The sequence below is a fragment of the Martes martes genome, assembly GCF_963455335.1.
Source record: "Martes martes genome assembly, chromosome: 2".
NCBI classification, from domain to species: Eukaryota; Metazoa; Chordata; class Mammalia; order Carnivora; family Mustelidae; genus Martes; species Martes martes.
Window position 1 is genome coordinate 49,601,441 of NC_137889.1, and position 12,020 is coordinate 49,613,460.

Consider the following 12,020-nt stretch of genomic DNA (forward strand, 5'->3'; position numbering starts at 1 on the left):
AAGTGTTTCAGTATAAGGATTGTCCACTGTTTATTTAACGAGTCCCCTCATGGACACTAAGGATATTTTCAATTCTTCACTACCACAAACACTGCTCCAATGAACAGCCTTCAGGCAAACTCAGTTATTTCCTAAGTATACGTTCCAAAAAAGTAGAATTGTTGGGTCAAAGAGTATATACATTTTTCTGAATGGTAATTTTAATTTTATTACATTGATATAAACAAGAATCATTTTTAAAGCTAGTACCATTGAGATACTCTCCTAGAGCTTTCCACCCTCCTACAGGAATATGTTAGAAAGTCCCCACTTTCTACTATTTTGCCAATTTGGAGATTGTCATTTGTTAAAAAAGAAAATCTTTGCCAACTTAATGGGGGGAAAATGTCATCCTGTAGTTGTCTTAATTTGCATATATTTGTTTATTAATGTGATTGGGATTTTAAAAAATGTTTACTGTTAAATTCCTTACTGAATTAACTCCTGGTATTCCTTGCTAGCTTTTAATTTACATATCTTTTTTTCTTCTTAATTTGTGAGATATCTAACATTCACCTCTTTATCCACAATGCACAACTTAGTTGTTGACAAATATAGGCATAAAATAAGTTTTTGCTGAACAAATGAGTGAATCTCTTTATGCGTAAGACAATATGTCACACGTATTGAAGATGTTCCGTTTGTCCTTTCCCTTTTGATTTAATGACCATCACCTCAACATGCGAAATTTTTCTTTTTACATAATCGTAGATTTATGCTTGATGGTTTCCTTGGGGTCAAGATTAGCAAGGCTCCAGATTGTAATAACAATAGTTTGCAAATGTGTACATTTTTAATTAAAAGACTTAATTCAAATGTTTTAGTTTATAATATAAAATTGCTATCTAACTTTTTTTTTTTTGGATACTTAACTAGTTGATCTAATACCATTTGTTAAACATTCCATCTTTTCCACGTTGACTGGGATGGCTTCTCACCTATACACATGTTTAGGTATTTATACCATTAATGTGTATGAGACCTGTTTATTTTTAAATGTTCTCTTCCATTGCATAACATTTCTACATGTACCTCTAAAGCCCCATATTCTTCTAATTACTCAAAATAGTTTTAAGTCTGGTAGGGCATGGCCTTCTCATTTTTCAGAATGAGGGGTCCTATTTTAACACCTTTATTTTTCCAGGTGAACTCTTGTAAATTTTCCCCAAACATTTTGTTGGTACTTTGATTGGCATTGTGTTAAATTTATGCATTAATTGACATCTTTACAATATTAAATCTTCCCACCTCTCCACCAGCTGGAAGTATTTTGTCCTTCCTCTGAACTCCCTTAGCAATTTATACCTTTTTAAAAATCACTTTCTACACTATACCCACCCAATTTTTCAAACCTGAAACCTGAGAGGCATCTCCTCCCCTTCCTCCCCCAAACTTCACCCCATCCAATCAATCATCAAGTGCTGCCAATGCGACCTCCTAGATTCCATCCCCTTCTGCCTGTCCCCACTACCAGTATTCTAGTCCAAGATGCCATCATTTCTGGCTGAGGACACCGTACTGGCCTCTGACTGACCTCCTTGAATCCACCCTGGCTTCCAAGGCCATTCTCTACAATTAAACCAGAATGATCTTTTAAAAGGCAAATCTGATCATTGCACTCCCCAGCTTTAAAATATTCCAATAGCCCCCCATGGCTCTTAGGGTAGAGCCAAACAAGCAGGTCCCGACCCTCCCTTCCAGCTTGAGACCAACTGTTCTTTAACTAGTTTTTTCTGCCCTATTCATAATAGCCATCATATATATCCAAGGGCCTTTGCAGATTCTGTCTCTTTTGTTTGCACTATTCTTAGCCTTCCCCATTACCTTAGTTTAAGAAGGTTCGATTTCCCAAGTGTATATTCCCAGCATCTTGTACAACTGCATTTTAGTACTCATCACATTTGTAATTACTTGTTCAAGTTTCCATGGTAATAACCCTAATAGTAGAAGTTTCCATGCTGGTTATCCTGATAGTAATCACAAGAATATTATTAATAATAAATACTCTTGAATAGTAAGATACAGTCATTGTCTATCCCAAGTACTTACATGAAGAGGTGCTCTAGACCTGCCTTCTGCCAGCTTGTGACAGCAGGATGTTAATAGTTAAGAAATTTTGTGAGCCAGCTCATGTCCTACTGGTAGCTTGAAATCAGCCATAGTCAGAGTATTTGCACCATGGAAATCAGCAAATACCACCAATCCTCCCAATCCCTCCCCACCACTTTTCCCTGGAGAGCCAAACACCACTGTTGGTATGCACAATATTATTTAGTCTCACCACAGTTCTGTGAGATAGATGGCCCATTTTATAGATGGGGAAACTAAGAAGTTAAGTCACTTACACGAGATTTAAGAACTAGAGGCATCCAAGAAGCCCAAACCTAGAGCCGAAGTAGTTCATCTTCATATCACTATACCAAAATGAAGAAAGGATCCTGCTGGTCTGACTCATCTACAGTGTTTCCAGCACACAACACAGAGCTGAGCATGGTGAGTGGACTCAGCTGACATTTGCTTCATGAATAAGTCAATAAAATTTCAGCACATCAGGAAAACAGAGCTATTTGCTAACAACAGTTGCTAAATAAAAGATGCCAGGCAGGATGGCCAAAGACCTGAGTCCTTGTTCTAATTCCACCTTGACTTCACTGGACAATTGTGAACAAGTTGCTTCTGCCTGGGTCTTAGTTCTCCCATCTGCAAAAGAGGGAGTTTGATCAGGTGATCTCCAATGTCTCACCATCTCTATATTTCTTTGAATTTACAAGTAGCATAATATCTATTATTTTCATGGTTATGTGGGCTCCCCTTTTAGCAGACACTTTGTTTCTACAAACTGTGGATCATGGCCTCCTCTGTTCTGTCTGGCAAATTCACACTTTGCTTTAGAAATGTCACTCTTTTGTCACCTCCTCCAGAAAGCCTTCACTGAGTCCCTAAAGTCAGCCACTCCTTGCTCAGTCCTTCTTGCATTTATAACTCTTACAGGACTTAATCCAATTATCATAATCTCCAGGTGTGTATCTCCCCTTCTAGAACTGTAAGCTGCTAGAGGAATACTGAACTTACTGATTTTGTGCCTTGAGCATAATTTAGAACTGATGTTTGTTCAATGAATAGATCAAGTACACTGATATGTGGGTCCTGCCCTCAGAGATTCAGAGCTGCTTGGTCTGGGGCCCAGGTGTTGGTGATTTAAAATGCAGCCAAGGGTGAGGACCTCTGCTTCAGAGAGAGTTTTCACATGTATACACACATGTGCGTGCACGTGCACACACCACCAGGCTCCACACGTCCACAGCCTCACTGAGTATCTTTCATTACTTTAGAAGAGAGTTGAGGATTGGTTGCAACCTGGTTTGTCCTACCTGTCTCCTCACAGGCCAGATGGTCATCCATATACAGTGGGTAGATAAAACAGAGAAGCCAGAGCCCTAGAAGTGGAAGTTATCCCAAAGTGAGACCCATTCCTCACCTAACCTCAGGGACAGCCCACACTCCTGCTTTCCTCCTACCCCACCAGCCACTTCTTCTCAGTCACCTTCATTGGCTCCTCCTGTCACCCTGAGCCCTATATCCTGGTGCTCCTGAGGTGCCATCTTGAGACTTCTTTCCTGTAGTGCCACTCTCTTCTGAGGTCATCTCCTCCAGCCCTGTGGCTTCAAATCTTGTCTGGATGCGGATTGATCCCTTATTCAACATCCTCAGTGTCTTCCCATCCAAACCCCTTGCCCTACCTGCCTTTCCTACCTCATCTCCCACTGATCTCCTCCCCACCAGCACCACTCTGGCCAGAGGTATTCATGCTCTTTCCTGATGATGCTGGGCTTATTCCCACCTCTCAGGCTATAATCAGTTCTCTGCCTGGGACACTCAGCCCCAATTCACTGACAGTCAGTCTATTCTAGAGAACACTGGTGAACCAAAGAGAAACACAACCCTGGAGAGTTGCAGGCACAGAAGGAAGACAACGTGAATGCAGAGGAGAAAAGGTCAGAAAGATATGGAGGCAGGGGGACAGATTTCCACGCCTGTAATATGGGTCTCCATTCAGTGTCCCTTCCTCAGAGACCCTCCCTGACCACTGAACCCAAAGCCCTCCCTCATTCTCTATCCCTTACTTATTACTGTTGAAATTATATCATCTATTTTCTGTGTTGTCTGTCTTCCCCTCTAGAAAATAAGTTTTATCAAGACGAGGGATTTTATCTTGCCCATTTCTATACCTCAGAGCCTAAAGTTGTGCCAGCCCATGGTACTAGGAATGTCATAAATACTCATTTAAATGAGTGAATAAACTATTTCCCTTTGGGGGCTAGAGTAGTAAATATTTTACTGTGATTACAATGGCATCTTCCATAGAAACACACACACTATAACCCAACCAGGATGTATCTATCTCAAGAGAGAAAGTTCAAAGATGAAATTTTAAATAAATATACCTGAAAATTACCCTCCTCCATCTACCCTCAGTGATATCTAACCAGGCATTTACACATAAACAAGAAGGGGAGGCTGGAGCCAAACGAGAGAAGACACTATGAAATATTATTAGAATTTCATAATGTCCCTGATACATTTTCTAAGTTTATATATTTCTTTGTCCATAGCCCTCATTTTCTCCTTCAAATAACAATGTCCTAGTTGATCCTCCTGTCTTCACTCATTCTCCTGACTAACTCAATCTTTATATCAATAGCATTTGTATTTGTTACGAGAACCCTTTTGAGTTACTCTCCAATGCGTGGAATCTTACGAATCAAGTCTCATTCCCATACTAGGCTTTGTGGTGTTTTTATTTTTTTTCCATTTTTTAAAACTGTGGCAAAACACACATGACAATATTTACCATCCAAAGCCATTTCTAAGTGTATAGTTTAGTTAGTACCTTCACACTGTGCAACCAATCTCCAGAACTTCTCATCTCACAAAACTGAAACTGTTCCCATTAAAAATCACTCCCATTCTCCTCCCCCCCAACACCTGAGCACCACTATTTGATGTACCATCTCTGAATTTGACCATTTAGGTACCCTACAGGGCTTTTAGGCTGTTTTATGTTTTCCTTCCCTCCCATTCCTCGCTCATGTGGGCTGAGTTGTGGTCTAAGTTCTACCCAAGTACATTGCCACAGCTGTAAACCAGCCCTCTCTCCTTCAGACACATGCTCACCTTACCCACTGTGCTCTAGCACATGAGATTTCCCATAGTTGGGACATTCTTCCTTCTTCTCCAACTATTCGAATCCTCCCCACCCTTAGAAATAATTTTTGATTTCCATCTCCTCTTTGAAAACCCTTCTGTCTACCCTAGTCCACACTAAACTCTGTCTTTCTGTAACTCATATTTCATTCATTGGAAACACGAAACATTTTGAATATTCTAATTCCCCAGCTGTTCTGTGCAATATACCATTGCCTCCTCTAAAAATTTCTACATTTCCAAATAGGGACCGTGTCTCACAAGTCATTAAACCTTCCACCTAGAAAAAGTAGATATTCAACAAATTTTAAACAAATAATCAACAAATTTCAACAAAAATTGAAATCATAGATAATTCCTACTTTCATAAAATTTTAAAGCAATTTGAATCACTCTGCAGCACCACTAGGCAATTTTTACGGATCCTTTTCAAGAAAATTCAGTAATAGCTGGCAACTTGGTCTAATTTTTTTATCTGATCGCTTAGATAAAAGTCTGTTCTAGCATGGTTCTAGCCGAGCCAAATTTATAAAGATGCACTCATGAAATGAGCTCCCATGATCTTCTCCCAGACTATTCAGAAATTGATTGCATAAAATAAAATTTAAAACCGAGTCTACACTTCTCCCATTCAATGCCTATCATTCAGTCCATTCTTCCCACACTAGTAAAAAGACCTAGAAAGGTAAAATCATTATAAAGCAGAGACAGTGGGAAGTAGAGCAAAGGTGAACCAGGAGCCTGTCTCCCTTGGATCATTTTCTCACCCACCTGTGTAAATGAACCTCCCTGGAGCTCCTTTGCAGAACTGTTTGGATTTATAAGATAATGTCACTTCCACTACTCCAGGGATGTGCCGAGGAGGGGTCTGCACTCTGATGGCATGAGGAGTTATTAGCTGAGGAATGAACAGGCAGAGAAATAAAACACCTCTTATACAAGTTATCACCGAGGCTACAGAGGACAGGAGCATCTCTAACGACAATCCCCCCCCCTTCCCCCGGGGGACAAACTGGCTGTACTCATGACGCCAAAGGCCCTGTCCCTCTATCTCACATTACTCCCTCCCACCCTGGAATTTCCTCGCAACTTAACCTGTCTAGATCCTTGCCTTCCCAACAGCCCAGCTCAAGACTCCCCCCACCTCCAGGGCCCATCCCTATATTCACTCCCTCCCTGTTTCCTACACTGCTACTCTCTCATGTTAGTGACTTGGCAATTCCCACATTCAACCTAGCACTGTTACTTTTCTTTTTGTAATGTCTTGTTGGGTTTCTCATTATGAAACTAGAACATATGCACCTTACAAAATTAGGAAATTATAGGAAAATATGAAGAAAAATATTAGCCTTGTGTAACCCAGAGATGGCCATTGTTAATTATTGTGTGTTTCCAAGACTTTTCTGTGGATGGCTGTTATATAATTAGATTTTATATCTGTAGACACCATTGTCCTGATTTTTTTTTTCACTTAGCACGATAGCATAAATATATTCTCCTGCGCCATTAGAACTTTTTCAAAACCAAATTTTTAATGGTGGAATTGGACCATTCTCCTATTATTCAATATTTAGGCTGTTTCTAATTTTTCACAATTATAAACAATGGTGCAATAAATATTTATCTTTTTAAGGGATCCATGCCTACAATAAAGTGTAGTTTACGTGTCTTAATTCTTGGTACCTTGCTCATAGTAGGTACTCAGTAATGTGCATTCATGTCACTGATGCTCCAGGAATTACATTTCCCCAAATCAAAACCATCTTTGGGCCAAAGAAAATCAGGGAAGCAAGTAGCCTTTGCCTACCTCACTCCATACAAGCATGGTCCCAAACACCACTTGGAGGCCATCAAAGAAGTTGTCTCCAATGATGATGACCATGGCTCCTCCTGTGGTCCAGCCTTCACTTGGGCTAATGGCTTTGATGCAGGGGGTAGCTAAGAAGATAGAAAAGAAAAAGTCAAGGCTATCCTTTGATGGTTGAAATCTGAAGTTTTGGGGATTGGCTGCTCTTGAAAGCTGTTGGTTATTCCAGGTTCAAGTCGAGCTTTGCTGACTTGCCATCATTCCCTAATTGGTTGTTGGTTTTCACCAGGTCATTAAAGCCTAATGAGTTGACCACTATGTATGAAAACGTGGAACACTTAACTAATTGTGCAAGGAGTGTTTTTAAAACCGTGTTGTTTTCCCCCATATTTTTATAAGTTGATTACACTGGAAATGTGTAAATCCCTTTTCTCTCCCCACCTCCTCTGCCCCAAGATGTTAAGATTTACAAGGCCTGCTAATGTGCTAGAGAGAAGGAGAAAGTAAAATCTATCATAGTTGGGGTTTTTTTCAACTCTATCAAGAGACAATTTCTAATCACTTTCCTAACTTTGTAGGACGGATTTCACCCCCCTCCTTCTTCCATATGTTCAAGGCCTCTGGACTTTGCATCCCAACAGGAACCCAATATGGTTTTCAGGCCATAACTAAAGTCAATCCATCACTCCATTTCCAAAGTTGACAGGGTCAAAGGTGGAGGAGAACTTTGGCAGGACTCCAAAAACATGAGCCCCCTTTGAACAGCCAGTCAATCACATCCAATCAGTCAAAAGAAACTGGATGGGTTCCTAGTTCTGAACCCTGGGATTTTCTTCTCCCCTTTCAGTGCCCACTGTGGGAGAATTAACACCACTCCAAATTCTTTACTGATTCAATCATTTTCTTTCAGTTCATTAATTCCTATTTAAATTGATACAAGACACATTTTAAGGGCCAAGCCGAGCTGGGAGCTGGTGGGCAGTATACAGCAAAACATCACACTAAAATAGTAGCCTAGGTTAGCCATTCACCCTATATTATAAAGCCTTACTACGCCAGTGAGTTGGGGAGTGTAAAAGATGGAATTTACTCAGGTATTTGTCAGTTATCTTCCTTGATATGCTTTAATTTTTTGGACAACTTGAAGTTGAACAGTTACCAGTATTTCTGACGACTTTAATGCACATGGAAAAGTACCCAGAGCAGATCATGATTTCTTCTTGTCCAAGCAAACAAAAATCAATTAGTGTCAATTTCATTCTGCACATTGTTTTGTTCTGGCCACAATCTGTTTAAGGGCACATCTGACACTTATTCATACACGTCTGCACTGTAATGTTCCTGTTTAACTAAGATGTCATAGGCCTAGCTTTGCCTCAATGCCCGTCTAGCAAAAAGAAAAACATAGGACTGGATGGCAGAGGCAGGGATGCACGGAGGCCAGAGTGCCGGCTGGGAGGCATGCAGGGTTGCAACAGAACAGGCAGGAGTCAGTGTTTATAACTTCACTTAAAACCTACATGATCTTGTGTACTTTCTCCATGCCCGCCCAGAGAGAAATTTAAAATTCAAACCAAGACAATGGCAGAGACCTTGATTTGTTGGCCCATTCACAGCCCGGATGACAGGCAGCCTTACCTTCTGATGGGTCCAGCCTTCTTGCTCGCCGGCCATGCTTGGAGTTGTTATGAACAAACATGTTGTCGGAAACAGCCAGCACGTGTCCATCCACGTTCACCGTTGTTGACAACACCACCTGCATATTTAAAGTAAAAAATTGGCGGGGGGTGGGGGGGAGTTAGCTGTACATAAAGTAGGAAAAGTCATAGTCTACTGTCTTGCCAGACTTCTCTATAGCTAATAAGAGATGGAACAGAATCTTGGGCCAGGGCCATGCCCTCGGCATCTCAACAGGTCATCCCCCCCACCCCCGTGATTATGGCCGAACTTCCTGGAAAAAGAGGCCACCCTTCACCCGGACGCTATTACTTATTTGCGTTCAAAGCATGCCCCGGTGATGGAGTGGGGCAACTGGCCATCTGCCTGCTGGTTCTAAAAACCTCATTCTCTCTTACAGGACCTGGACAATCCATTCCCAGCTGACCCTGGAGCTGTGGTCCTGCCAAGGAGCCAACTGTGTGCACTCGGGAAGGGAAGACCTCAACACCAGCTGGGAGGACATGTCTCCCAGCTTGGGAATGGGTTCTCGCACTTCTAATGCCTGCTGAAGTAATGCTGGGCACAGAGATGGGTCTGAGAAGCCGTTTGTGGGTTGTCCCCACCCACTAGAGAGCAGTGGCAGAGAAGCTCCGATTTCTGGTGAGGAGATGAATTTGCTGGAATTCGGTGTTAAAAATGTAGGACATTTAGTGATCTAGGCAGAGGAAAGGGAAGAGATGGGTGTGGGGCAGTGGAAGAACATGGACTGGGAGTCAGAGAGAACTAAAAACACCACAACTGCTGTTTTGCCACCCGGTAACCTGAGACAAATTACCTCACCTTTTCTAATCTCCATTTTTTGCATCTGTAAAACGTAATCAACAATGACTATCTCCAGGGCTCAATAAATAAACTAAGGATAAAATAGGATATTACATGTAAAGCCCTAGGTGCAGGGCCTGGCGCATGTCACATGGAGATGAGTTCCCCCCTAATTGCCTCCCCTCTGTCTTGTTTGGCCTGTCACTAGGACAGGCGACATTACTCATTGAGCCCCTTCCATAGTGTAAGCTCTGAGGGAGGCTCTAGAAAGGCAGACACACAGGCTGGATACCAGAAGTTACAAGGCTGGGCCCCTATCCTCAGAGAGCTCACTTTTGGGCTGGAGAAACATGGCTGACACATGAAACGAGCACACAAAAGGAGATCAAGTTGAGTTCGATATGTGTGCTGTAGTTCCAAGAGGCAGAGGTCAGGGAAGGCCAGAGCAGTTGGGAAAGTGTAGAAGAGGTGGGTGGACTTGAGTGCACCCACTACCTACTTGACCCAGGAGGATGGGTTGTCTTAGGCACGAGTCTGTGTGTCTGTTATGCATGTAATTTTTTTGGAGAAAATAACTTGTTTCATACATTTTCATACACACACACACACACACACACCCCTCTGGAGGAAAGGCATTGAATAGGTACATAATGAGGAGCTGTATTTAAAAATGACTCTTCCTATCTACTCCCAAATTAAATTTGCTGATATTCTACTTACAATTTTTCTGCCACCCCTTCCTTCCTCATTAAATGAAGGTGGGGGGAATCTCTACTCTACCTTATCTCTAACGTGAAGTAAGATTCATTAGATGGCATTTAAAATTTTCTACTGTGAGTAATTTCAAGCAAACAAAGTGAATGGGGTAGTATAATAAATCCATCCTTTTTTTTTTTTTTTTAGGTGAAGTTTACATACATTGAAATGCACAAATCTTAGCTGCACAGTTTTGACAGATACATCCAGGTAAGACAGACATCAGGGTACAGAACATTTCCATCTTCCCAGAAAGTTATCCTGTGTCCCTTTTCAGTCAATCCTCCCCACTACCTAACCCCCACCCCAAGGAAACCCTTCTGAATTTTTTATTTTTTACCTTCAATGGAGTTTTAGATGGTAGCTTTTAATTTTTTAAAATATATATTTTAATATATTAGAGGTTCAGGGGAATCCTTAAAAGCATGAGTCCCCAAAATATTTCACCTAACCTTGGTCCCATGGGCATGACAGTAGCATACAGGAATTTTCCACAGACATAAGTGGGTTTCAATCATTCATCCCAAAAGCATTCACTGAACTCCCGCTACATGTTGGGTATTACATCAGGCCCTGGAGATTCAGAGATGACAGAACGTGTTCCCTGTCAGCTGTGTGTCTCTCCCATACTTCAGTTCCTCACCTGTGAACACACTACAGGTATGGTGTCCCCGCCTCTCTGTGACATCAAAAGGAACTTAACGGAATCTCTGTTGTTGTTCAGAAAATGATTGTCAATAGCTCATAATTCGGGGATGCACCCTATCTAGCTCTGGATCTGTTTTCAATTGTCCCATGTCAACATGTTCAGAGTCTGGGGAAAATGCTTTCAGAAATTTCCTATCGTAGGGTGGTCACCGTAAGATGTAGCCGTCCGTCGCTGTCCACGAGTGCTTGGAGGCACAAGTCCTTGTCAGGGCAAGCACAAGATGGCATCATAGTCAAAGGAAGAGAGGAGCCAAGGCTCCTGGCATGGGATTAAGGGGAATATGAGGGTTGAAAGCATTCACCTCTGCATATGCTTACCCTCTGAAAATAACAGGAGAAGGTGGAGAAGCCATAGGAATCAGGTAACTTTTATAAATTGTGTGTGTGAACGGATTGACCTCGCTGCCATCTCTGGCAAGCCTAGAAACAAGAGGGCGCTTCAGGCTTTAATTGCTAATGAGCTGTGCTAGGCACAGGGAGGGGAACCCCAGGCTGTCTGAAGATTATGGGGAGAGAGAGAGCATTCTCTCTGAGACCATTTTAATTCATTCCACAAGCTTCTTGTCATACTGTACTTTCGTGCTCCTCATGCATTCCTGCCACAAAATATGGGGCTTTCTCGAGCCAGCTGATTTCATCATTGTCCATTTGGGTGGAGTGAGATTCGGTTCCAAAGTGAACATTTCCCGAATGACATACCCTGATGGTTCAGATACACTTCATTATTTTCTATTAACAATGGAAATAAATTTTAATCTCTTGCTGGCTAGTGCTGGCCTCTCATGACAGCAAGGGAATTAACCTGAATTATTTCAGTGTCTGCAAAATTTATTACAAGGTTTTAAATTATGTCCAAATGTATGTGCGTGTGTGTGTATATATATAGATACGAGGAAAGTTCCCATTTTTAATATTTCAAATATCTTGGGCTGTGGGATATCTAGAAGAGTCTGTCAAATAAAGGGAATTGGGAAAGCGTACAGAATTTAATCCTCCAACTTCAGCATGCAAAACAGGATGTGTT

At 41.6% G+C, this 12,020-nt stretch overlaps 1 protein-coding gene across 1 annotated transcript in view; it reads right to left on the minus strand.

Moving 5' to 3' along the window:
• Positions 1 to 12,020, minus strand: part of EBF2 (EBF transcription factor 2) — a 187,243-nt gene that overhangs the window by 30,956 nt on the left and 144,267 nt on the right. The window contains exons 8-10 of the mRNA XM_080796779.1: positions 8,690 to 8,807; positions 7,052 to 7,182; positions 6,016 to 6,142 (exon numbers count right to left, since the gene is read on the minus strand). Of these exons, the coding sequence (XP_080652905.1) occupies positions 6,016 to 6,142; positions 7,052 to 7,182; positions 8,690 to 8,807 (376 nt within the window). The remainder of the gene's footprint in view (positions 1 to 6,015; positions 6,143 to 7,051; positions 7,183 to 8,689; positions 8,808 to 12,020) is intronic.